Source organism: Oryzias latipes, chromosome 1 (genome assembly GCF_002234675.1).
Source record: "Oryzias latipes chromosome 1, ASM223467v1".
NCBI classification, from domain to species: Eukaryota; Metazoa; Chordata; class Actinopteri; order Beloniformes; family Adrianichthyidae; genus Oryzias; species Oryzias latipes.
Window position 1 is genome coordinate 15316012 of NC_019859.2, and position 26672 is coordinate 15342683.

Genomic DNA, 26672 nt, shown 5'->3' on the forward strand with positions numbered 1-26672 from the left:
TTTAACGTTTTTTTTTTTAGTTGGCACTTCAAAAGGGCTCGGTGCATTACAGAGGAGGCAAGTCAGGAAGCTCAGGTGAAGAAAAAAGATCATCAGAATGAAAAAACAAAAAGGCAGAAATGGCAGGAAGGTGTCAGCTGCTGACTACATTACAAAGAACTTTCTTTTCTGGACGACATTTAACAATGTAAGTGGCAAAGTAACCATCGTTAAGTAACATGCTTTCACATTAAATCTCTGCTTCTTTCTCACACAGAACATACATTCAGTGACAAATCTAATGCTAACAAATCTTTGTTTAGACAAATATTTCTGGGATTATGAAATCGTACTTTAAGCAGTAAAAATTATTTAAAAAAACAAAGACAGTAAAGATGCCAACGTCTACGGGAACTTCTTTTTTGTTCCAATTAGTTGAGAGAAGAGCTTCAGTTATAACAAATCAAATGTTTAAAGCTCTCCAAATCTAAAGTCTTATTTTTTTTAAATTTACATCTGAGGCCGTACTCTGTGTAAAGTCATAAAACCTCTTTGTGTTTTTACAGCATTTTCCCAGAAAACTCCCCAGAGAATTCCCAGAAACCATCCTCTCCACTGTTTGAGGAGCGATTTAACCGAAACGAAAAATTTGAGTTAGGAGACAACACTTTGCTTGAGCAAAATGCAGCGTAACTTTTTTTTTTTTTAAACATTGCTCTCTTTGTAACAGTGCTAAAAATAAAACCATCCAACTGAGTGCAGGTAAAGCTACAATCAGATTTGTTGAAGAGGTATACTAAGAACATGTATTACTGCATTGATAGTTTAGTTCAAATCATTAAAATTCAACACTTTTTGTTAATTCTCAATTATTCTCTATTTTATTTCATTACAAAGCGTTTAAAGCACAGACAAACCTTGATAACGTTGTAAGCTCTTTCCTAAATGACAGTTTGAGAAAAGCTCCATTTAAACGAGCTACTGTGTGAAGAGAATCAACTTCTTCTAGCTAGAGGATGACATCGTTTGGCCTTTTACATTCAGAACTAAACAATGTCTGTTACTATGACCTAATAATACTTGGTTGGTTGTTATTCCAACAACAGGAAAGAGCAATCAGAATAATTTAATCTATTTTCATTTTTGGGTCAGTTGTGAATTGAGCCGTCGCCACATGATCTAATTCTCACCAAACATTCATTCTCATGAGAAGAAAAAAGAAAAATCCTTCATTGCCACTTCTTGGTAGCATACGGATACAGATGACTGTTTTTCCCCTCCGATGTCACTCAAGAGTCTGTGCAGAAAAACTTCTCAAAACCACCAATTTCCTTAAAGCGGCCAAACAAAAGCAGAGCTCAGAGTCAGTGTAGCCCAGAACAAAAGCACCCTGTACCGCACAGAAAGAGGCAGAGACGAAAGCACCAGAACGCTGCAGCCCAAAGGCTGAACTGTCCAATATGTGAGCCTGCATGAATGAAACTGCTGTTCCACTGCAACCTGCTGACCGCCCCACTCTGGCAGTGTTGCTGACAGCCAAAAGCTGGGCTGGTGGCTCTGCTGAAGGCAGTGGTTGTGGTGCAGGTGCCAAACCGTAAACCTGTTCTCCTGATGCAACAGTACTAATTAAAATTAAATTAGAAAAGTGTGCAGTTGTGACGTAGAGGAGGAGTTTGTTCAGCTTTGCTGAGAGATATGTGAAGGTACTTTCTCTCATAAACGCATCATCTGCAAATGTGCATCACCTGGAGGCTTCGTATACACGCCAAGCATTTGGCTACACTCGCTAATTCCAGTTTAATGTTGGCAGCAGTAACTTTGAATGTTGGATTTTCTGTTGAAGCAAAAGTCTTAAGGAACTCCTGGAGTGGCAGAGCATCACTGTGTTACCGTCCAGATCTTCACATTCAAGTCAGCCAAAACATTCATTGGTTGTTTTGACTGTAACTTCATGTTTGTGTGCAAACCCTTCTCCATGTTCTCTGATATTCACCAGCAGAGTTCCTACTGTCCCTTTGAGATGTTAGTTTTTAAATCAAAGTTCATCAACTCAAGCTGAAACACTAGGATTTGTTATTTACACTAAAACATTGGATAAAATATATAACATTGCCTTGGGACTAAGATCCACAAGCAATTACGGTTTGATAAAGTGCTTGTTTAAAAAAAAAAAAAAAAAGAAGAAATTATAGACTTTAGTGTATTAAAGTTCTTGGCTTGTGTGTTTTTTTTCCTCCTGTCGCTGGTGTCCCCAGAAAAGTGCTTTGGTTGTGACAAGAACATAAATGAAAGCTCCTCGGCGTCGGCTTTTGTCCTCATCGTCCATGTTGAGAGAAACAGTTCATTACCGGCTGGAGCTAATGTGAAGAAAATCCTCTTGTGAATGAATGCAAAGACGGGAGGTGAGGATGACAATGATGATGATAATGACGGCTGCAGAAGCACTGTTTTGTTTTCTTCTGTCCGTGCTCTCACACCCAGCTGTCCAGGTGTGCCAGTGAAGGGATGTTTATGGGCGGGTCTTTTGTGTACCGTGTCAGTTCTGCTACACCAGGTTCTCAACTCCGGGCAAAGGCTGCGGAACAGGAGCGGGGGGCTCTGTGCTGCCGGCCTGCTGGGCCAGTTGGAGGACGGGCATGTTGCACAGCGGGCACACTTTCCTAACCTCCAGCCACTTGATGAGGCACCTGGGAGACAGGAATTGGTCATGGTTTAAAAAGCCAACCAAATGCTCATTTAGTTCAATTTTAAAATATAAAATACCACATTAGTCATGCATAGTCATATTCCACTGCCATCAGCCTCCTGAAACATCTCAAGGTTCTGAAATTACCTAAGGACTGATGTCTCACTCTGTTGTTCTTGCCCTACAGACCAGTGTTTGACCTGCAAATGTGCTCCTCCTATTTATTACTGTGATGCCGTTTTCTTTTTACAGGCCGAATCAACGCAATTTCTTTTGGCCATTACATCTCTGATGTAATAACAAGCAACAAATCTGAAACTAAAATGTGACCATACGGGGGTCGAATCGTACGAATCGTAGGTCGTAGAGAGGAGCGCCTGCATCTTAAGGAGTGTGGGTGTGTCTTGCAGTTCCCTTAAAGTTAGTGTGGCTAACTCAAGGGACGTTGTGAAAGTGGAACGTGGGATTGTCGTGTGTGTGGTATGTGTACCATGAAGTATTTATCCCTTTTGGCATCTTGTGGGGTACAGCTCTTCAGATCCCACCGTTAATGTGCCTTTGATGGCGCTGAACAAGCCGATACCCGTCTTGTGGGGTCAGTAGCCGCGGTTACATGTGCAAAATATCTTGATCGGATCAATGGTCAGATTAAAATTCAACCGTGTACATGGGATCAGAAAACGTTTTCCGATAAGAACAATCGTTCACATGGGTCACACTTTCGGTCAGAATAAATCATTTGGGCATGCGCAGTAATGTTGAAAATACCGGAAGAGGAAATGAGTCCCGTTGTAAACAAACTGCTGCCATATGCATTCATGCAGCAGCTCCGTAATACGAGACGATCTTCTAAATGTGCTTTTATTAATGTTATGAATATTATGAAGCGCCTGTTCGCTCATTTTAGTTTTAATCCGTGTGCTCAGTGCTTTTTTTGTGGAACGGAGCTGGAAGAAGGCTAACATGAGCTAACAACATTTAGCCTTTGATGAACACAAAACCCATGCGGGAAACGCTGCAATCTGCATCTTGGCTGATATGTGGGAATAACATCAGCCTTTATTTTGTCAGGACACAACTGGAAACACAAATCCACGTGAATGTTTGAAATGTTTCTAAGGACTGAGCGACATTTCTGCTTTGAAAAGCTCACACACCGCCCCAAAGCCGCTGTGTGAGCTGGCGGTCCGAGCTCTGCCCGGAGACACGGTTCTCCTGAGTCCAGCAGCCGCTAACCCAGAGCGGCGGGACGGATCGCAGTCCGAAGCCTCAGTCCCACACATAACAAAACAACAATACGCAAACGAAACAAAGCATCCTCCCCTCCCCTCAAACACAAGTTATAAATCCAATAAAGATAAAACAAGGGTTACAAGGCTAATATAAGTTGCGTGCACGGGTGACGCTGTTGTACGACGCCCTCACACCACACTCTAGTTGTTTGTCTCACCTACTTTCCCTCACGTGTTTCTAAAGTGTTTACTTTGACCTGTCACTCACAGAATGTCCAAAGACAAAAAGTGCACAAACATTTTCACCCTACGGGCTCACTGAGTGACCTATGACCTCATCCATGTTTGTATGCCTCATACAGGTTTGCCCTTTTCCCCCCCGTAAAGTCAGTCGTGATTTAAGCTTTGCTAAACTCCATTTAGTGTCTTTGTTGCAGCAGAGAGAGCAGTAACACTGCCATCTCTGTCAGATCCAACATTCATCGAAGCCCATTTCTAGTTCAGTAACTGTACTGACTTCATCGGCTTTTGGGTGCTTTCACAATAAAACCACAGCCATGAGGTCAGTACTGTATGATTAATTGGTGATTTGTGTTGATGGGAGGCAAATGGAGAGGGAGATGGAAAATTGCAACAGATGTGTTCTGATTTTTCTTTACTTTTGAGAAATATCTTCCTTTTTGATGATAATAGCGAGTCATTTGTAGATTACTGTTACAGTAAGGTTGATCGTCTTGTCATAAAAAAACCACAACAACTTTTCCTTCCCTCCCATGAACAGCACGTCTCTACTTGTGAACACAGTGTGTGCCGCGAACGGTCATCACCCTTGTGACAACCGGTGGGAAAAAAGTAGGTCAAGGGACGTATCACGCTGTCGTAAACAACTCTGCTGAAATAGTGGAGCCTGAAAGAAGCGTGGGATAAACCTGCGTCTTTTGATGTAATATACCTATAATATGAACATGAAAGGATGCATATTAATGATCTATATCATGAAGTAAATCTGCACTGATCCATGCATCCTTTGCAGTGTGTGTGTATGTATTCGTTCACATAAAAGCATGTACTTACTTCCTATGAAAGGCATGTTTGCACGGGCAAATCCCCAGCTCATCTTTTTGTTTGAACTCCTCCAAGCATACAGCACATATCTGAAAGAAAAAAACACACGGCCGCTGTTCCAATCAAACGCCTCTTAGAAAAAGCTGTAAAGTAACTTTGAATGTTTGATCATTCTTAGAATTTTATTTTATGTTTTTTTCTTTTTATAGTCCTTCAAACATCCATTTTACTAGCATAAATCAGCCAGTTTTCATCCCGTATGTCCAGTGATAACATCAAGGAATTTCTACGAAACAGATGTTTGTCTTTGTTTGGAATGGACACACACCTTTAACAAGCACAACGTGTGACATTTATACTGATTTAAGCATGGAGATGCAGGTTTTTTCTAAACACTGGTGCACATATGCACTAAAGGTCATGAAAGAGCTTGTTATTACCAGGAAAGCACACATAGAAATGTAGAATCACTTTTCCTTGGATACAGTTGTAAGAAATTTAGAGGAAATAGTGTGTACGCCTTTTTTTACATCCATGCATGTTTGTAAGGAAATGAACAAAGTCTTCTAATTTATACGTGAAAAACTAGACCATTTAGTTCTACCTTTCAAAATTTATGTATAGCATTCATTTTTTAGTAAATTCTACAGAAACAGAAGTAAAATAAGCAAAAAATAAATAAAAACTAACAATTATACTTATTTCTCTTTTTTACTTATGGCAGCGCTATTATAATTCTTTTCTCCAAATCCCTACATCTGGTTACCGTATATTATTATATTCTAGAATAAAATTTACCGCAATGCATGTACCACTTTCACAAATATGGATTGCAGACTTTTAGAACTTTAGAAGTCCTTTTGTTAGTCTCCTTTAGGAGGAAAATGTCATCTGTGAGGCTAGAAACATTCATAGAGATATGTAAACGATTCTCATTCATCCAGGTGACGTCTTGAAGTTGAGTCATGGTATTATATAAAGATATGTTCAATTACTTTTTTGCTGACAAATGAGAAAGTAAGAAAGAAGAAAATCTAAAGGCAGTGGGGTGTAACCGTGTGTCCCATATTAATCAAGAATCCTTTTTTGTTGCCATTTCCAAATTAAAATCACATTTGAGAACTCATGATTTGGTTACTAGCTGGGTGACAACACATGTATGGATTAAAAAAAAAAAAGTAGTCCAACAACTACATCCAATCATCAAGTGTGACCAGTTTTCAAGAACCTCTCAGCCATATTTTTGGTGAATCAAGAGATCCTCTAACAAATCCAGACGTCAGCAGAGATCGTTTAATCTCCTTGTCATTTGATTACAGGGACCTCATAACCAAGAGACACATGCCAGGCTGCAGTTTTGTGCCCTGCTGCTTCTGTGACAGCGCCAATCCACAGATACCCGTCCTCTGGCTACGATAGATTTAAATCCAAGGACCACACACTCTGCACAGGGACAAAAGACATCGCTGCACATGTCGAGTGATCCTCAGTGGAACTAAATATTTACAAGTCAAAATAAGTCTTTTTTCTTTCTTGAACTCTTAATTTCATCTGTTTTTTCTATCAAAACATTGCACTTTTATTTGTCCCTTAATGGTTTTGCCGATTTCTCAGTTCATTTCAAATTGCAAATGGCACATGCAGGGCATCAGAGGTCAACGTGAGGTTTGGCGTTCTGAGTAGGAACGCGCGACATGTGAAACAGAGAAGCTGAGATTTAAAACCAGCAAATGTGTGAATGACCTTTTAACGTAGGGGTCACCAAACCATGTCAACAACAGCTGCAGATTGTGGAATCTCTCCAGGGTATGGGCAGGTAAAAAGACCGGGAAAGGATTTAACAGTCAGAGCAGATGTGTCAGTAGGAGCGTGTGGAATGATCTCTTAGCAGCTGGGAGCAGAAGAAACCTTTTTCCTGAGCTGACTGAACTGTGTCCACACCTATCAGTCTGCTCCAAGAGTGAGCAATGGCCAGCAAAGCAGTTCACAATGGGAGGACTGGAAAAGCAATTGTTGGTCCGACCAGTGTTTCCCATGCAAAACCTCAACGGGGTCTTTAATGGCTGAAGAGTTTATTTTCACTCTTTGGTTTTGGCTGTCGAACCCAGCAACAATTACTTTTAGTTAGCAACACAAATTCCTTTAAAAGAAAAAGAAAAAGAAAAAAATGTTCTGTTCTTTATAGCTTGATGGAAAACTGTGGATGAAAAGAACAGCATGGGGGCCCTTGGCCAGCCCCTCTTTTGGAGTCTTGGGTAAAGAAATATCTCCTTAGGAAGTCTGCTTTTCTCTCCTTTACTAATGAAGAGGTAAATGTTTTTAAAGAGGTTTTTATGTCACAATCACAGTGGTCATGAAAACGATTAAACTACAAAAAGCAACCTTTTATTCCTCATTGCCTTACATAAACCTTGCAAAACAGAGGTTTACTTTAGCGCATTTCTTTAATACTGCCTTATATCGAGAGTTTTAGCCAATTAACTTGTGGACCAGCTCATCTATACTGTAAGCTTATTCGCGTTTCAATATTCGCTGTTTTTTTTTTGTTTTTTTTCCAGTAACGCGTCTCCTCCGGTTCATCACAAAAGCTCAAGACAACCCAAAAACGCGTGTAAGAGACTTTTGCATCTGAGGAAGGGGCAGTGCGAATTTCTGAGGAGCGGAGCGGAGGTGAAGAGCACGCCGGCCCGTCGGCTTCCTTAAAACGAGTTCTTTTTTTAAACTTTTACATAATATTTTTAAGTAGAAGTTAGATTTGCAAACGATGACTGGTCTTTTTTTTTTAATAAACAGACTTTCTTAATTTGGGGAAACAGGAAAGTCGTATTAGACTCCCAACAGTACAAATACACAGAACAGTGGGACAGAAGTCTGGAAGTAAACACCTTTACATTTAATTTACTAGAAAAATTTATCTTAAAATGTGTCATTCTAGTGTCACTTTCAGATGATTATGGTCTAGAAATAAGAACAGTTGGACCATTGAAGGGCTTAAAATAGGATTTATGTGTGGGAAAAGTGTTTAGATATTCCTACTTCAAAATGTTAACATTTTTTTGAGTATTATACACTCTTTTTAAGACAGTATTTTTTGAATATCCCAAAACATCTGGTCCAGACAGTCAACTCCAAAATAGACTTCTTTTTTCTGTGTGTGTTTTTATTAACAATCAAGAAAAGTCAGAGAGCCTCGCATGTATACGTTTTTAAGAAGACACCGCTGCTATATTTGGAGCTTAAAGCTCTTATCAAATAATCCCATCAGTATCACTTTGTGTACAAACATTTATGCCATTCGTTTTTTTCCTTACATAATCCTTGTTAGGTTCACTTTAAGCCGGTCTTCAAAAGGAGAACCTTTTTAGAAGACTGGGTTGACTAACGCATGAAAAAACACTTGAGCATGCAAAGACCCGCAAACTGATCCCACTCCTTTTCTACACATTCCATAAAATGTTGACGCGTCTCCAAGATTGTCTTGTGCTTCTATAAACAGGTCTTTCACTCAGGCAGTTATTATGCCTCTATTCATGACCTGGAAGGTCATTAGTTCGGCTTGTCTGTCCCAGACATCCCTCACATAACGCTTTCTGATGTCTGAGTTTCTCTCAACACAAACAGCAGAGCATGAAGCTCAAACACAGACCGGGAAATTCCAACCAAAAACTGTTAAAAGCTTTCCTTTGTGCTACACTTTTCTGGGAATTGGGTTATTTGAGTGAAGACTTTAAAGTAAAGCTAGGTCTGTTTCTTTAAACGTTACTTGTAATTTTCCAACAAAGCTAGACTGACATGAAAAATTATGTAATAAGACCAGGGAGGGAACTCATGATTAAACTACATGATCGTCATGAAACTAAGTCATGTGAATGACAAACAATAGGCCATGAGTGTGTCTCAACAGCTCACAAAAAAAGACAACAGAGGATAGCGTGCGTCTGCATCTCATGTGTATTACCCAATTCAAATTCAGTATTCTTCCAGAAACTAGTTTATTTCCCATTTCTGGACAAATGCAACACAGAAACGACAAAATAATACATTGTTTTATCATTAATAAGGCAGGATTTGCACATTTAAAATGTACAAATTGCTATCAAAGTACAGAGTGCGCTTGTCTAGGTTTGTTAAAAGAGTTGATCTTTCACTCTGAGGACTGGAACAAGACATTCTTATACTGCAGTGCCAGAGATAGCACGTTCTTACCTCATGCAGATTTAGCTCTTTCACCTTTTCTTTCTGGATGACCTGAGGGGGCAAAAAGGAAAATTAGCAGATAATTGAATTAAGACATCCGATAGATATATACTGTTTATATACACTATATACACTGACCAAAAATATAAATGCAACACTTTTGTTATTGCTCCCATTTTTTATGGTATGAACTCAAAGATGTGAAACATTTTCCACATACACAAAATAACCAGTTCTCTGAAATATTGTTCACAAATCTGTCTAAATCTGTGATAGTGAGCACTTCTCCTTTGCCAAGACAATCCATCCCACCTCACAGGTGTGCCATATCAAGATGCTGATTAGACAGCATGATTATTGCACAGGTGTGCCTTAGACTGGCCACAAGAAAAGCCCACTCTGAAATCTTCAGTTTTGTTTTATTGAGGGGGTCAGGGGACTCAGACAACCAGTCAGTATCTGGTGTGACCACCATTTGCCTCATGAAGTGCGACACATCTCCTTCGCATACAGTTGATCAGGTTGTCTATTGTGGCCTGTGGAATGTTGGTCCACTCTTCTTCAATGGCTGTGCGAAGTTGCTGGATATTGGCAGGAACTGGAACATGCTGTCGTATACGCCGATCCAGAGCATCCCAAACATGCTCAATGGGTGACATGTCCGGTGAGTATGCTGGCCATGCAAGAACTGGGATGTTTTCAGCTTCCAAGAATTGTGTACAGATCCTTGCAACATGGGGCCATCCATTATCATGCTGCAACATGAGGTGATATTGTTGGATGTACGGCACAACAATGGGCCCCAGGATCTTGTCATGGTATCTCTGTGCATTCAAAAGGCCATCAATGAAATGCACCTGTGTTCTTCACCCATAACATATGCCTGCCCATACCCTAACCCCACCACCACCATGGGCGATACTTGATCCACAACACTGACATCAGAAAACCGCTCACCCACATGACACCACACATGCTGTCTGCTATCTGCCCTGAAAAGTGTAAACTGGGATTCATCCGTGAAGAGAACACCTCTCCAACGTGCCAGACGCCATCGCATGTGAGCATTTGCCCACTCAAGTCGGTTACGACGACGAACTGGAGTGAGGTCGAGACCTCGATGAGGATGACAAGCATGCAGATGAGCTTCCCGGAGACGGTATCTGACAGTTTGTGCAGAAGTTCTGTGGTTATGCAAACCGATAGTTTCAGCAGCTGTCCGAGTGGCTGGTCTCAGACGATCTTGGAGGTGGACATGCTGGATGTGGAGGTCTTGGGCTGGTGTGGTTACACGTGGTCTGAGGTTGTGAGGCCGGTTGTATGTGCTGCCAAATTCTCGGAAACGCCTTTGGAGACGGCTTATGGTGGAGAAATGAACATTCAATTCCCTAGCAACAGCTCTGGTGGACATTCCTGCTATCAGCATGCCAATTGCACACTCCCTCAAAACTTGCGACATCTGTTGCATCGTGCTGTGTGATACAACTGAAGATTTCAGAGTGGGCTTTTCTTGTGGCCAGTCTAAGGCACACCTGTGCAATAATCATGCTGTCTAATCAGCATCTTGATATGGCACACCTGCGAGGTGGGATGGATTGTCTTGGCAAAGGAGAAGTGCTCACTATCACAGATTTAGACAGATTTGTGAACAATATTTCAGAGAACTGGTTATTTTGTGCATGTGGAAAACGTTTCACATCTTTGAGTTCATACCATAAAAAAATGGGAGCAATAACAAAAGTGTTTCGTTTATATTTTTGGTCAGTGTAGCTATAGATATCTATATACCAGCATTAAAAATAAATAAAGGAGCCCTTTACTCAAACCCGTCTCATAAAAAGTCAGACTAAACGAAGGACAGATGCTTGGTTTTTATAGCAACTCATTTCTGGAACATGGATTCTCACAAATACATGCCGGCTGTTTGTGAATGCACAAACTTTATGGGTTTGATGGTCTTGTGTAAACCGAGGCAGGACTTGGATGTGGCGCCGTTATCAGACCACAACTCATAATGTGCTTAATGAATAAAAAGGTACAGAGGCACTGTCACAGTAGCATCTGTTTGAACACAGTGTTTGTTTGTGTGTGCTCAAGAGCTTTATTAAACGTGGCTGATTTTATGCTGAAGCTTCACAATTTGGGAACAGGACGACCTGGTCCCATCTGTACCCATATTGTTGTTTTATTGGCTTAAATTGTGCTGTCTATTAAAATGCCATTTTTAAGCTGAGCCACTAGTTGCTGCTTCTGTGAACTTTTGGAACGGCACGCGTGTGAAAAACAGCAGTTTATTTTGAAAATGAAAATTGATGATCCTCATGATCCCCTTAAAGTGTCATAGGAAATGCCAAACAAACTGACGCAGTAGCTACAGTGGAAGAGTACTGGGTAATGATGTCACTTCCTGAATTTCAACAAAGCATAAACGTGCATTCTTACTTGTTTGTATGCATATAGTTCTTTGTGCGCCTGGTGTCGTAACCTGGAGAGAGGCAAAGACAGATCATTTCTCTGATTAATTAATGATTTACAACGGGCAAAAAAGACACATTTATAAATCCCAGAACAGTAAAGAAAAATGGACAAAAATGACAAGAAGAGAATAAAGTAAAGGGGAATTGTTCCTTCCACATAACTTTTCAGATTCAGGTTCAGGCTATTAAAATACCTTTTTTCATGTAGACAAAACAGCCCAAAAGTTAAGTTAATAGGGACAAACGAGTAAAAGTTGTGTAACATATTCAAGATTGCACTGAGGAATTTTAATGATTTAATTTAGTAATGCAAAAAGCACACAAATACGAAAATAAAGAATTCCTTTTTTCTTTTTAAGAGCCACACTTGAAGTCAAATAAACATGTACACAGTCAAAATCAGTCTTACAGAACATCAAAAACTGCAGGTTTGGTGAGACGTCTACAGAGGCTTGCACAACTCCAAGTTAGGAGTGGAGCATCAACGGATTCAACATCAACTCAATGAACACAGTGAACAGATAATAAGACAAGCACGGATCAATAGCAGAATCTATGTGCTGAGAGGGAGATTTACATTTGCAGAAACGGAGGGTGGGGATAAAGAGCAGAGATAAGAGAAATTCATTAGTTTGTAAGATTTACCTCCATTACTAGTAATCTTAACCTCTCGCAGCTGAGTGAGAGGAATCTGTAAAACAAACAGCACAGTCTAGGAGAGAAACTGACATTTTGAAGGAAGTCAGTGAGTGAAGGTGCAGAGACTCCCAAGGGGAAAGGGCAAGGTCGAGGGTCAGAGGGTCATGGCTGACTGATGTGTGACACTTAAAGGGAACTGGGTCAGACTAGTAAACTCAATGTAATCATAATTATTACACTTTTATTGAAATCATTGATTATTTCAAACAACTAAAACTTTTCTAAGTAAATAAAAAAAATGAACTACACTGTGATGCATTTCTCCTTCATTGCATCCATTTTACACATTACTGAACTATGCATCAACAGCCCAACTGCAGCTTTTGCTTCTCCACAGAAAAACCCAGCGCTAAATAAACACACCTACTGCTTATACAAACCACACAGATTTTTCACCTGTCTCCGCAGACTCGTGTCTTACTGAGAGAAGCGGTTGAGTATTTCTGTGAGAGTCTGCCTTCTGTCAAAGGGTGTGTGCAAATGGAGCTCTGTGGGAATGTCACATCGGCTTGAAGAGTGGGGTTTCGCTCTTGTGTCAAAAGCAGGAAAGAGCGATGTAACAGAGGACTTCACTTTCTGAATAGGAAACCCTCATTGTATGCATTTAATGTCTGTAAAGAAATGTTTACTAGCACACGCAGCAATGCAGTTTCATGCATACATGATCCCTGCTGACCCAGTCCTTTGGGAGAATGCAGCTTTAGCAGCTTTTCTTTTTTATAAAAATCTTTACTGTGTAAATTTGAATCATGGTACTGAATCAAAGACAATGTATTTTTTTTTAATGGGAAAATAAAGAGCTAAATGTATTTTGATTGTACTTACCATTTGCCCTGAAAATTGGATTTAACAGAATGATGAGGGGCGATTTTTTTTTTTTTTTTTTTTTTTACAAAAATAGTTCCAGTTTTAGTATCAGTGTTACCTTCCAAACTGTGCTGTTCAACATTCTGACCAACTGTAAGGGATTCTCAACCACATTAACCACTTGTTAAAATGAAAAATAGCGCCAAATGTGCTTTAACAAGCATCATGCAATTATATCTCAATTTGGTATGCATTTTATTCATTTCATCATGATTGTTTTTTTATTTTCCTATTTGGTGGGTCAGAGGTATGCGGTTTTCCTTTACGAGTACTCACATCAATAATCTGATTTTGTAAGGCAAATACAAAAAATATGGTAGGGCCTGAGGGTAATACAATTCATCTCAAGAACAAAAATGTGCTTCTTCTTATTCAATCTTCTAATTTATCTTAGAACTTTTCAAAGAGTGGATAGGACTGTTGGTATTTTTCTAAACCCAATAAAGTTCCCAGAAAGAAGAAAAACCAGAATGACGCCATCCTAGCAGACCAACAACATGATCCTAAAGGTCCTCATTCTAAGATAATCCCATTCTATTCCAATAATAATTGAGTTTGGCTCATACCTTATTAGGTAGCAGCAGAAGAGGAGGCTAAGGATGAAGACAAAGATGGCTGTCCCAAACACCACGATGTAGATATTAAGGGGAAGGTTTTGGAACCCTATATTTGGCATCCTGAAACTGTAGTGTGGAAAATCGGAGCTCATGGATATTCTGTAAGGAGAAAGAAATGTAGCATGAGTGCATAATTACTTACATAAATAAAAGACGGCAAAACAGATAGAAATAAGACAAATAAATTTAAAGTGAAAATTTGGATCTAATTTTTAAGAATTCTTCTATTAAATACCTGGATCAAATAGATATAATGACCAACTACATACAGACATGGTATAAAACTAACCAATTAAATAAAAAATGTCTAAGATGTATGAAATTATGCAGGTACTGTTGGAATAAATGTACATTCTGAAAAATATATAAATAATAATAATCAAAAAATAAATAAACAAATCAATACCACAGGTTTAAAAACTCATTCACCTGCATATTTACATACTGTTACAAACACAACTGATGCATGTTTTTACAAGCAAAACAAGGCCACACATTTCCATAAGGTTCTCAAAGTAAAACATGTTGTGCTCCTCTTAAAAAAAGGTTCAGTTTGAAACTTGTGCTTTTGATGTTTCAAACATTAATTTAAAAACATAACTTATTAAACTGTCAAAGAACACGAAGATGGGCCTTAATAGTAAAGATCCTTTACTCAGTGTGTTACAGGGAACAAGACCAGGCATGTCTGTGCCTAACCCAAGGATGAGGAGGAGGAGGAGGTGGAGGTTGCAGATGAGACCAGAATAACTGCAGCTTTTTTTGGGACGCTATCTTGTTCCCTTCCCTCACCAGACAACTTCACTTTGCCACACTACACTCTGGTGAAAAAGGCCAACTTTAGCTGGGACATTTCCCACTCTTGTACTGTTGACAACAATACACCACTCCCTAAAAAACCTGTGCTCTGCTACAAAACAGAGGAATCCCTAAACCGCTAGAAACCATATCTTCACCAAGCACTGAAGAGTCACCAACCATCTCTTCTACTACAAAAAAAAAAATAAAAATGTGATACTTAGCTGCCACGTAAGACATGATAACCTATTTTTTAGCCTTACACATTGCTCATAACAACAACAAAAATAAAATATTTGAGCAACCCATAAAAGAACTGTAAATAAATAAAAAATGTAAACCACAAGACACCTTTGTATACGTACCCTTCTGGTGCTTTCATGTTGAAGAGCTAAACGCCGACATATCTTCTTGAGATTTGAGGTTCACCAGATTTCTGTCTGTTCAGATGTGTGGACCCCTGCCTTTCTCTGCGCCTTTTTTCCCACTCAAGCCCCTCCTTACTATGACTCTTTGGGGCAGTGCTGTCTCACCACAACGACAACTACATCTTCCTGCATTTCAATGAGCCATAACGTGGTCTGTTTCCTAGACAAACATGCTGTACGTTCTATTTAAGTCTTGTAAGAAAAGAGGTCAAGAAGACCTATGAGAAAAGAACCATAACCTACAATCTTTGATGTTGTAATCAGTAAACAACAATATTCAAACTACGCACTAAAGCTGTGACCGGTTTGTACAAACAAGAAAGCAGCAGTGGCTGTGTTGAATTTCAAACTCTCTCATATCTTAAGCAACTTCCAGTTCCCTTGTTTTGTTAACACATGGAGATGTAAATCTACAAAACACAGAGAGAAAACATGGGAACATGTCAGGAAATATATGTTTTTTGAGTAGATATCTACATAAGGTCATTTGATATCTCATCACATTTTGCTTAGATATTGAAATGAAAGATCTGATAACTCAAGAAATCATATTTTAGTATTTTGTGTGTAAATAAAAAGGCTCTGACCAGCTAGATCCTGAAATCGTGACTATGTTAGATATGTTATAGTCATAAACCCACATTAATTCAGGGTGATGAATTATAAAGTACAGCAGTTTTACAGTAATCTTAGCAAATAAAAACATCAGCTCAAACTGTTAAAATGTGAAAAGAAAAACTGTATAAAGAGCAGAGAAGAAAACAAATCAAGTAGGTCAAGCAAGTGATAAGTCAATAGTTATATAGAAATGAAGAAAATGTGAATCTGCCACTATTACTACTATTATTACCAAAACAATAATGGCAGCAATACTTAGTAAAAGGCTATTAGTCCTGTAAACAAAGGCAAATGTAATAGGCAGCAACAGGAAAGGCAGACGAACAGTTTCCATGAACCAGGTTCTATAAACAAAAACCAGAAAACAAGCAAACTTTTAAATATAGACTCTGTTGTGATAAAAACATAGATGTAAAAAACTAAGAAAATTCTTAAAACGTCTAATATTAAGCACTCTGGGAAAGTGAGGACAAGAGGGCGTTTCAAATTTTATTTCTACTACACTATTCATAAAAATATTAAATGGTGAAAACTTGATAAACAAGAACTTTTCTGTTAGCCCCTTTAGTAACTAAAATGAATTATATTTATGTCAGTTGTTGTTCACCTTTCGGCTTATCCAGACAGGAATTGCCAAAGGTGGTTTGGCAGAGATCTTTACGCCGGAGTATTATGCATAGTAAGGCAGGACCCACATTGGTTGAAACTCTCCTGGGAATCAAACCCTGATTCCCATATGCCAGTCCTGCGCTCAACCAACTGATCTATCCAGCTCCTAAACTACACTGCTGCCAAAACAATTCCTCTTAAATGTGATGGAAAACAGAAGGATACTGGATAAGGGCACAAATCAAACAGGAATGCTACTCCAACAAGTTCATTTGTAGGAGTGAATATTCAAAAAGAATACAAAGTGAAAGTTCCCTATAATTTTCCACTTCCTGAACTGTAATCCAACAAGTGGTGGAATTCTTGGGATACTTACACTTCCCAACTCAGTGAGCAAATACAATATTTTCTGTATGACAATGTTTCCAACCCTGATGGCTATTTCCACAATGAAATCCATTCAAAAACAAACTCCACAGCACACAAACACCAAAAGCCTCCATAAAAACATGGCAAAAATCAATGCTTCCCAAACAACCATTTAAGATGAACAGAGGTCATCATTTCTCAAGGGGGGTGTTTCCGTTTTACAACAGATGGTTTCATTTTGACACAGGCAAGACAACAGTCTGAAACAGTTACACACTGTAAAAATAACCTTGAAATCAGAGTACACACTTTATTGTTATTACTCACTTTGCCAATATGTGAAAAAAAAAAAATCAGTTTTAAAGATTTACAGAACCCAAAGATTAATACGAGTTGAGGCAGGTCTGAATGGAAAACCTGTAAATCACAAATATGTCAAGTTCTGCATTTACACATCTGTAACATTGTTAACAGACGACGACAACAACAACAAACTTTGCCCCTTAACCAACAGGATTACAGCAATACTTCCCAAATAAGACAAACCAACTATCGATTTTCCAGAACCACGATCAATAGTGAATGAACCAGTTTTTCATCATATAAGCAACAAAAGGACTTGAACACTATTACAACTTCTGGCAAATGTGAAAGGATTAGGCAATGATCCTGCAAAAATCCTTTAAACCCATGCCCACAGAAAGCCCCAAAAATAATTATAGTTTCAATTTCTAGTTTAGTTTATCACGTATCAAACAGCCTTTGCAAACAAACCTCGAGTCCACTGTAACTTTGCACAGCTGAAATTCAGATGGCAACCCTCAAGATCACATTTACAGCATGCCATCTGACTGAGAAGTGGAAATTTCCACTAGCTTACCACCATAGGTGCTGTGATTTGCTCATCTGAAACTTAATATGCCAAAGGGCAGCGACCAACACCCGAGCCTCTGAGGCAAAGCAAGGAGTTCTTCAAAATGTGCTGGCTGTGGTGGTCAAATGTTCACGTTAATATAATTCTCAACTTACATTCTGGCCACTAACGCATAAATCTACTATGTAATGAGAAGCACCAACAGGCTCCTTAATGTGCCTATTTATACAAGTCTACAGTCAGGCTGCAACCTACACTACATTTTACTACATAACTATTTTTATACAAAAAAAACTTTAAAATGTTTGAATTATTTGTCACAACTTTTGGTTACCATCTTTTCTTTTTAAATGTTCAAGTATTTCAGTTATTACAGGATACAGACTAACTGACTTCACTGTAAGCAGCACATGGAACATGAAGGCAGAAATAGTAGCTGTGGTTCCATGTGCAAAATATCTTGATCAATGGTCGGATTAAAATTCAACCGTGTACATGGGCCCAGAAAACCTTTTTCCGATTAGAACAAACATTCACATGGTCACACTTTCAGTAGGAATGAATCATTTGGGCATGCGCAGTAGTGTTGAAAATACCAAAGAGGAATTGAGTAAATAAACTGAGTTGCCATATACATTTATGCGGCAGCTCGGTAATATAGGAGTTGATCTTCTAAACATGCTGTTATTAATATTATGATTATTATGAAGCGTCTGTTCGCTCCTCATTTTATTTTAAATCCGTGTGGTCAGTGCTTCTTTTTGGTGGAAGAACGGAGCTGGAGGAACCCAGGGTTAGGAGTGGGCTACACGCGCTAACAACATTTAGCCTTTGATGAACACAAAATCCATGCGGGAAATGCTGCAATCTTCATCTTGGCTGATATGTGGGAACAACATCAGCCTTTATTTTGTCAGGACACGACTGGAAACAAATCCATGTGAATGTTTGAATGGTTTCTAAGGACTGAAACACATTCTGCTTTGAAAAGTTCGCACACCGTCCCAAAGCCGCTGTGTGAGCTGGCGGTCCGAGCTCTGCTTGGAAACACGGTTCTCCTGAGTCCGGCAGCCGCCAACCCAGAGTGGCGGGTCGGAAGCCTCGACCCCCGGAGCGCACACGTAACAAAGCAGCACTGGTCTGTCCGCAAACACAAAGCTATAATTCCGGCTGCTCTGCTCATAGACAAGGTTCACTCGCGCTGAGCAGCTGGTCGCTCCTGTATGCGCTCTGCCTTCTCTGGAGCACCGCACTTTCTATGCGTGACGTAAACCACAGTAGTAGTGACACACAATCAGAATGAACTGTTTACATGCAACACGATCGGATAAACAATCGGCATAACCCACCTATCTCGATCGGAAAGAAATTTTGATCCAAACGAGTGATTGGGGCAGAGTGTTCCGAACGGCGTGTTTATATGACGCATTTTTCTTCCGATCAGGCATTCTTTCCGATTACTTTTGTCAATGTAAACGCAGCTACTGATGGAGCTGTGAGCATTTCCTGAAAGACCTGGCATTTGAAAAAATCTAAGTCGGAAATTTGTGAGTTTTTATTATTACTGACTACCATTTACTGTAAAAACTGCAATACTCAACATAAATCATGACATGAAAATAACTGATAAAACACTGATATGACATCTTTACAAAAACAATGTAAATATGAACTCTGAAAGGTAAAGTATATACAAGACATAAAAAACATGCATCAAACTACTTTTAATTTAATTAAAACAAACTGTTTTTTTAGGCTTAATGTCAAATTTTAATGTGACATTTCTTTAGGATTTCTATTCTCCATACTTCCTAGAACTCTTAGTGCTTCTTTAACTGTTAACATTTGGCATAAAGTGTTCATTTTCTCTGCAGCTCCTTTAAAGTTACAAGTATGTTTATTGGTTCATATGATCATTTATTATCAAAGGTGGTTTCACACCAAAAGAAATCAGGTTGTTTAAATTTAAATATTTTACTGATCTGTTAGAAGTCATACAAATTAAGATAGGTTTTCTTGCAGCAAGTCTCACACCAGGGAATGTAATTTCACAACTATCTACATTAAAGTAAGAAGAGCCTTGGTCTGCTGAGGATAGGATCACTGTCACTAAAAATAAACCTCTCCGTTATGAAAGAGTGTCTAAGACAACCAACAAGATGAAAATCTAAATCCTGTGCAAGTCATAGAGCTCTTAGGGCAGGGGTCGGGAACCTTTTTGGCCCAGAGAGCCATAAACGGCACACATTTTTAAATGTAATTTCGTGAGAGGGATACAATATGTTTAAAACTAAAAATACAAGTGAATTTGTGCATTTTGTGTAATTTCAACACTTTTAAAGTACAATATGTCTGTGGATTCTTTTAATAACATTGTTATTGTAGCCGACTGAGTTGGACTGGGTGGCTGTTGGGTCGCATTTTAAATTCCGGAGTTCATTGAACGCATCAAGCAAAGATGTTGATTGGCCCTCAGTTCTATCACTCAGCCTGTTGTTGGGGAGTTTTGACCAATGGGTTCAGCTGTGGGCCGAATAAGGGAAATAGGAGGGCTGGTTCGGGAGCGGGAGAATATAAAGTAGCGGGGGGAACGCTCTCGGTGGAAGAGATTCAGGAGTTGCTGAATTAGTTGTACGCCGTTTGTTACGGCCTGCAGTAACCACAATAAAGAACATTAAAAGAGGTTAAGTCTCCGTGCCTCAGTGTGGGAAAGGGACGCTACATTACGCTATTGCTAATAAATGAGGAGTATTTCTTAGAATTAATGCGACTTCTGGTGCTGCATGGTGGTTTTGCTGATGGTCTTGTCTGGTTGATACATGGTGAGTTTAAGATTAATCCAGGCGTTGAAACTTTCATCCGTTAAACGTGATCGTCGTTGGTCTGAATGTTCTTTAGATGTGAGAGACTGCTCACATGCAGACGTGGAGCCAAACATTGTCAGTACAGCAACCCTCAAACGCTGCAGTGTTTGGGATTTGACGGGCAGCGTGTTCTAGTCAGAGCGCAGCTCACCTTGCTGCCTGCGCCCACTACCCCTTCCCTGTTTCATTCTCAAAGACGGGAGGCAATTCACAGGTTTCAGGCTGTTACAAACTTGCATTGCATCGCGCCCGAGAAGGACAGGTCTAATGAAACTTTTTTTTTTTAAATAATTAAAGGTTTGTCTGTGAGCCAGACGTGGCCATCAAAAGAGCCAGATATGGCTTTTTACTTTTTTACTTTCATTCAAATTAATTCAATTAAGTAGGTGTAACTTTGGTGCTGCTGTTCGGTCGGCACCGCAAGGGATTGTGGGATACCATTCCCTTTGGTTGTCTGGATGGATTTGGGTTTAAATGTGGGTTTTTGACCAAATGTGTTTAGCTGTTGTACTGTGTATTGCCGAGTTATTTGTCCTGTTATGTTTAATTCTTTCTGGACCATGAGTGAGAGGGAGGGAGAGGATGATGAGTTTATTTAGCACCCCTACTGATTAGTTGAGTAATGTTAAAGTCGGACATATGGTAAATTTAATTGAATTGGAGTAACATGACATTTAGTTAGATAAATATGTAAATTTGAGTTGTGAAAAAAACTCATATCCAGTCTTTTGGAACTGACATACCCGGAGTAAGCAAGTTCAGGCGGATTTCAGACAGAGTTCAGGGTTAAAGTCAGGGTAGCTTAAACATTCTGGAATACCCCCCCCCCCCGGTCAAAAGAAATGTGATGAGTTGTAACTAAAGCTTTATTAGATAACATATGTTTAAATGACCTCATTGCCTTCTTCAAGTAAACACTTTACTATTTCTGTTCCCTGCAGCCTTAATGACAAACAGCAACTAAACCACTAATCTCAAAGCTACAAATTAAAAATAAAAAACTTGGTGTTATATTTATTATTTTATTTGTGGTAATTTCTTGGCTTATAAGGCCTATAACTGCATCTTTGTTTATTATAGGTATATACTTTTGTGTGTGTACACTAAATACATAACACTATAGTGTTCACACTGGACAAGCAGGGAGGAGTTTCTTTTTTTCACTCCTTTTTGTACTTTTTGCTAGAATACGTCTGTCTACCACCTGTTTGGAGAGGTTTAGTGCAGTGGTGCACATCTCACTCCAGGTTTTTCCTTTTACACATCAATTGTGAGATATGAAAGACGTGGTGTCTTGTAATTCTGGCCAGGCACAAATCACAATTATAAATTTCCCCTTCATGATCAATTTTCAAACAGTTGGCACTTCTGTGATTTAAAAGGGACACCATTCATATGTCACTACAAAATCAAAGCCCTCAATTGGACAAAGTTTGACCTGGTTTAACCTGCAAAGCACAGTCAATGCCCACACTTTTTGTATGTAGAGCCAGAAAACGGTCAGAGAAACTTGCTGGCTACGCGTGAACATGAAAGTTTTGAACATGGAAGCCCTCACCACAAAGTGAAGGGACATTTTATATGTTATTTCAGTCATAATTTTAGTTACTTTCAGACGTGAACATCAAAACTCAACTTCCGGTCTGTAACCAACAAAGAGGTTACTATTCTCCTTAAAGGTGCATTGCGTCTGTTGATTTTCCGGAGTTGCAACCCTGCACTGTTGCATCAACCCCACAGGAAGGCTGAAGAAAGTGTTGTATAATGTAGCAATCACTGACACGTTTCCCCTTTTGAACATATTTAAAGATTTCAGAGCGGTGTGTACAAAGAAACTAAAATTCCTATTACAAAAGAGTAATTATTTTTAACCACTATATCCCGGTTGCATCTCATCTAACTGAGAAGTGTTGAACTAAGTTTTTGGCCAAATTGAAAATAGCCTATTACTTGCAGCAGTGGTGCCTTATCGCCCGGAACAGTTACACAACTGTACTTTCAAAGGAAATATTAGTAGAATCCAAGTTTTGGTAAATCAACACTACCTATTGAAAGGGGAAAAGATGAAAACTGGTGCATGGGTGAAGGCACATGATTAACTCCTCCTTTTTATTTATTTCTGTTAATGTGTATCATCAGATACAAACGACTACAAGCAAAGGAAAGCTGTTTTTTTTATGGAATAAGCTCCCAGCTCATGTAAGAGAGGCCGACACAGTTTCTACATTCAAAGTTAGACTGAAAACATTCCTCCTTGGACAGGCTTATTGTCAGACTAGTTAGTATTCAGAGATTATTTAACTTAATGTTAATGTGTTTAAATTAAAATTAATAACAATAACAATTTGTTTTTAGTAGGCTGCTAGAAGTTGAAGCTTGGGTAGCTATGGTGCACTGGGGTTCTATCCTCATCTACTTCTACCCTTCCTCTCTTCTCTACTCTCTTCTCTTCTCTCTTCCCATGCCTCTGTTTGGTGCAGTGCGAGTCACGTATTGTCCCCCTTTCCCTCTCCCCTCCTGGGGAGTGGGAGTGCTTCCAGATTCCAGTTGGCTCATTCATGCTCCTGTTCCTGACCGTGTACCTGGATGAAGCTCGTCTGCTGGACTTTATTTATGTAGTTGTAGAGTTAGATAAGTTAATTCTTCTCTATGAGTTCTGGTAAATCGCCTGTCCGTCCTGGGGGAGGATCCCTCCTTTATGTGGGCACCCCTAAGGTTTCTGCAAGGTTTCTGCACTGGCATCTCTGCCTTAAGGGCAGAGATGCCAGTATAGCTTAGTCAGTTTGTTAGTTCATTTCAGTATTTTCCTGTTGAACTCTTATGTATTCATGATCTTTTTGAATTCATGTTTCACTTTTTCAATTACCGATACGAAGCCCATCAAGACGACTGTTGTTGTGAATTTGGGCTATACAAATAAAATTGAATTGGACTTCATCCCAATATGCGAATGCTAGTTGTCAAATTTCCCCAAATTCTGTGATGACAGTGCTATAACAGATGGGACTTACTTAGGGGGTTTCTGGTAGAGGATAAAAAAAAATAAAAGCCCATTTGCCAACTTTTGGAAGTAAAAAATTATGGTACAACCACAATATGTAGTATATTAATAGAATATAGTAACAGCCAAAATTCAGGGAGCCAGTTTAGCTCGTGCTGGTTTGCGGCGCCTTCCGTCCGTGAAACCCGGGTTCGACTCCGGGCTGCTCCCTGTTCCCTTCTCTACCTCTGCCAGTTCCAAGCCCGGCTTGAGAAGGTTGCGTCAGGAAGGGCATCCGGCGTAAAACATTGCCAAATTTACCATGCGACTTGTTCGCTGTGGCGACCCCTGATGGGAGAAGCCGAAAGTGGAAGGTAAAGTAACAGCCAAAATTCATGTTAATTTGTATATGTTTTGGTCAGCCAATCGAATTCTAGGAATCTGAGCATTTTTTACCTTCCACAGAAAAACACATCTGGGGCCTGTTTCAGATAGGAGGTTAAGTGTAAACTCTGAGTGCGTTAACCCTGAAATCAGGGAAACCCTGGGTTTTCCGTTTCAGAATGGGAGGTTTGTTAAACCAGAGAAGCAGAGTAAGTCAAACCCGTTTCTGAAAGAGAGGTAACTTATACTCGGAGTCAGTGTCCATGGTTACTTACGCTGTGAACCAAACCTGGTCGGGAGCAGGTTTTATTCTCTAAACTCAAGGTTTCTGCCGGTCCCCTCCCCTTTTTAAAGACGAAGCGGTATTTTTTCGCTTTAACCTTCATTGCCCAAATTTCCGTCACACAGAGACAAGTGACAAGAATGGCTTGTCCTTTTTTGGAGGACCCAATAGACGAGGAGGCTGCATTAATTCGTAGAGAATTACATTTACTTCGTGCAAGGATTTTGAGACCTAGACTCGATTTTTTTGTCATTTCCCCATACGTTTTTGTTTGAGCGTTACCGTTTTTCGTTGCAGTCAATTACATATATACAATGAAAACAACATTAGATATGTATTGCTATGTAGATGTTTCATATGTCAAATATTGTCAACAAAGCCTACATCCATGACATGCTCAAATTTTACCTGATTGAATTATGTTTTTATAATTCATTTTTAGCTGCTGCCATGTTCTTTTAATTCCTGCAGGATTTCATCTACATGAAAATGAAATCAGGGACATTGAATTAGATTAATGTAACAATTACTTTTTGGAAACACAATGTGCTAGCACTGCTTACTTTCTTAATCCCATATAAACCTATACCACTTGATCAATACAAGGGTAGACATAAGCTCACTTTTAAAAACACAATTGAATGTATTAATATTAAACTGACCAACGTTTGCAAGAGGGGAAGGTTAACAAAAAAAGTCCTCTAAACATTACCGACGTTAAATGCATTTTTCCCCCAGATTGGTTCTGTACACTGTGCAGCATTTCATGCAATTACACCAGGAATAACACTTCAAAAGTACACCTAAATAATCGCCATTTTTTATTTCACACCTTACGCTATTTAAAAAGTTATTACAGCCAATATTTTATAACAATGATTTAAATGCAAACTTACGCATTAACTTGAGCAGCTATGTTTTCCCACGCTAACGGTCTCCGTTTTGCAGATGCAGCGGTGTTGCTTTTCTTCTGGAATATGTGCTCATATTCACTGTAACTCTGCAGCAGCACGTCAAGTTCAGCTGACGAAAAATATGCAGACCCCTTTTTTTCCACGGTTGCCATGGTGACTCGTAATATCTCCGCTCCATTGATAATGGCTTCTTATAGTCGCGGTGCGCACGCTTAACTCCGAATCAGTCCACTCAGAATTGATTGACCTAACTCCGATCAGCTTCTCTGAAACAGAAAACTCAGAGTTGTTAATCTCTCGATTGACCAACTCAGAGTTCAAGTTTAACCTCAGAGTTGGTTGAACCTCCTTTCTGAAACAGGCCCCAGGACTTGTGTGTACCAACATGTAAATAATGCCCACAGATCTGCGTGCTGCAGTTCTTTTTTTTGGGAAGGTTGGGGTTAGTTAGTACACTAGTTTTTGAAATATGTGATCACAAATGATGACTAATCCATCACCAGTCTTCTATAAACTATAGGATCTTTTTATTTGCTTGGTTAATGTGGGAATTGACAAGGATGGTGCAAGATAAATGAAAACAAAAAAAGGGGGGGGGGACAGCACCATACACCAAAAACTGTATGTGAGAGTAGAGATTTTGATGTGCGGAATCATTTGAATGTAGACTGTTCTGGAATGTATGGGGTGTGTTCCAATCAAAGGAAAACCAAAACCAGTCAGTTTTCTTTCATGCTCAAGAGACAACTCCTCTCCCAGTGATCTTACAGTAATAACTGGTTTTGAAAGGGTTTTTAAACATTTAAAAAGATGGCAAAAACACATCCAGGCTGGATGACAGCTCCTTCCAAAGCAAGATCTTAACGCAATAATCATTCTTCTGGCACCTCTGAACTCCTGAGAGTTGACTGACAACTTTTTCAATTAAATTCTCCTCCGTTAGCATTAGGGGGTTTCAATAGTGGATCAGGCAGAAGCCTCTTTGTTCTACTTTGTGTTCACACAAAGCCACCAGAGTTGTCAGCACGAAGCTCCACGCGTTTTCACTGGGGGGTTTTTGGTACCTCCCCCCGACACGGAGTTAAGCTTTTAACCCTGACGGATGAGCTTTATTGTGCACATGGCACAAAACACAAACAAAAAGCACGGCCACGAGGGAAAAAGTAAAAGCTCACTGACTGGCAGTGGATGCATGAGCTCGCCGACATCCACGTTTGGCTAAACATATTTCGGCGTGTTAGCATTCTGACGCCACAGTTTATGAGAGGACAGCCAAATGGGCGGCGGCTCGTTAGCTAGCAGTAGCCACGAATGACATAGCGTAACACGAGCACAACCATCCCAACTGTTTATAGACATTTCATTTTAAAATGGAAAATAAATACATTTAATTTGTAAATTAAAAACAAAAACACATTATTGTGTTAAGTGGGCCATAAAAGTGTTGACAAAACTATCAAGTTGCACGTTAATTGTGCTACTAGCTCTGAACTGTACCTGAATTAAAGAACCGTTCACTTACCAGCAGTCGCCAATCCGCCCCTGTAGCCGCCTTTTTCTTCTCGAATGGGCTTATTTGTTTCCTCGCACAACCTCAGTGACAAACGAAGAGCAATTCTGAAAGCGCTACTCTCGACCCAAACCCTCTTATGGCAATGTTACGCAAACCCCCGCTGCAGAGCGACCTCCTCATCACAGAGCCCCGGCTCCGCCTGTCTGCGACTGCGAGCTT

The 26672-nt window shown here is 39.6% G+C and overlaps 1 protein-coding gene across 4 annotated transcripts; it reads right to left on the bottom strand.

The window, feature by feature from the left end:
• rnf24 (ring finger protein 24) lies at positions 1 to 26672 on the bottom strand. Of its 4 annotated transcripts, XM_004065887.4 has the most exons (7): positions 26463 to 26672; positions 15633 to 15635; positions 13769 to 13918; positions 11602 to 11644; positions 9169 to 9210; positions 4972 to 5051; positions 1 to 2666 (listed from the first exon to the last, which is right to left on the bottom strand). In XM_004065887.4, exons 3-7 carry the CDS (start codon positions 13909 to 13911, stop codon positions 2525 to 2527), a joined length of 450 nt encoding a protein of 149 aa, XP_004065935.1. In that variant the 5' UTR covers positions 13912 to 13918; positions 15633 to 15635; positions 26463 to 26672; the 3' UTR covers positions 1 to 2524. The 4 variants fall into 4 exon arrangements, with proteins under 4 accessions (XP_004065935.1, XP_004065934.1, XP_011474254.1 ...); XM_004065886.4 differs by lacking the exon at positions 15633 to 15635; XM_011475952.3 differs by lacking the exon at positions 15633 to 15635 and having other exon boundaries at positions 26438 to 26672.

Excerpts from the sequence above, each read along its gene's own strand:
- rnf24 (XM_011475947.3), bottom strand. Across the intron at positions 11,645-13,768 it reads TTCTGCTGCTACCTAATAAG|GTTACGACACCAGGCGCACA; the intron begins GTATGAGCCAAA and ends GCCTCTCTCCAG. Across the intron at positions 2,667-4,971 it reads AAACATGCCTTTCATAGGAA|GTGCCTCATCAAGTGGCTGG; the intron begins GTAAGTACATGC and ends CCTGTCTCCCAG.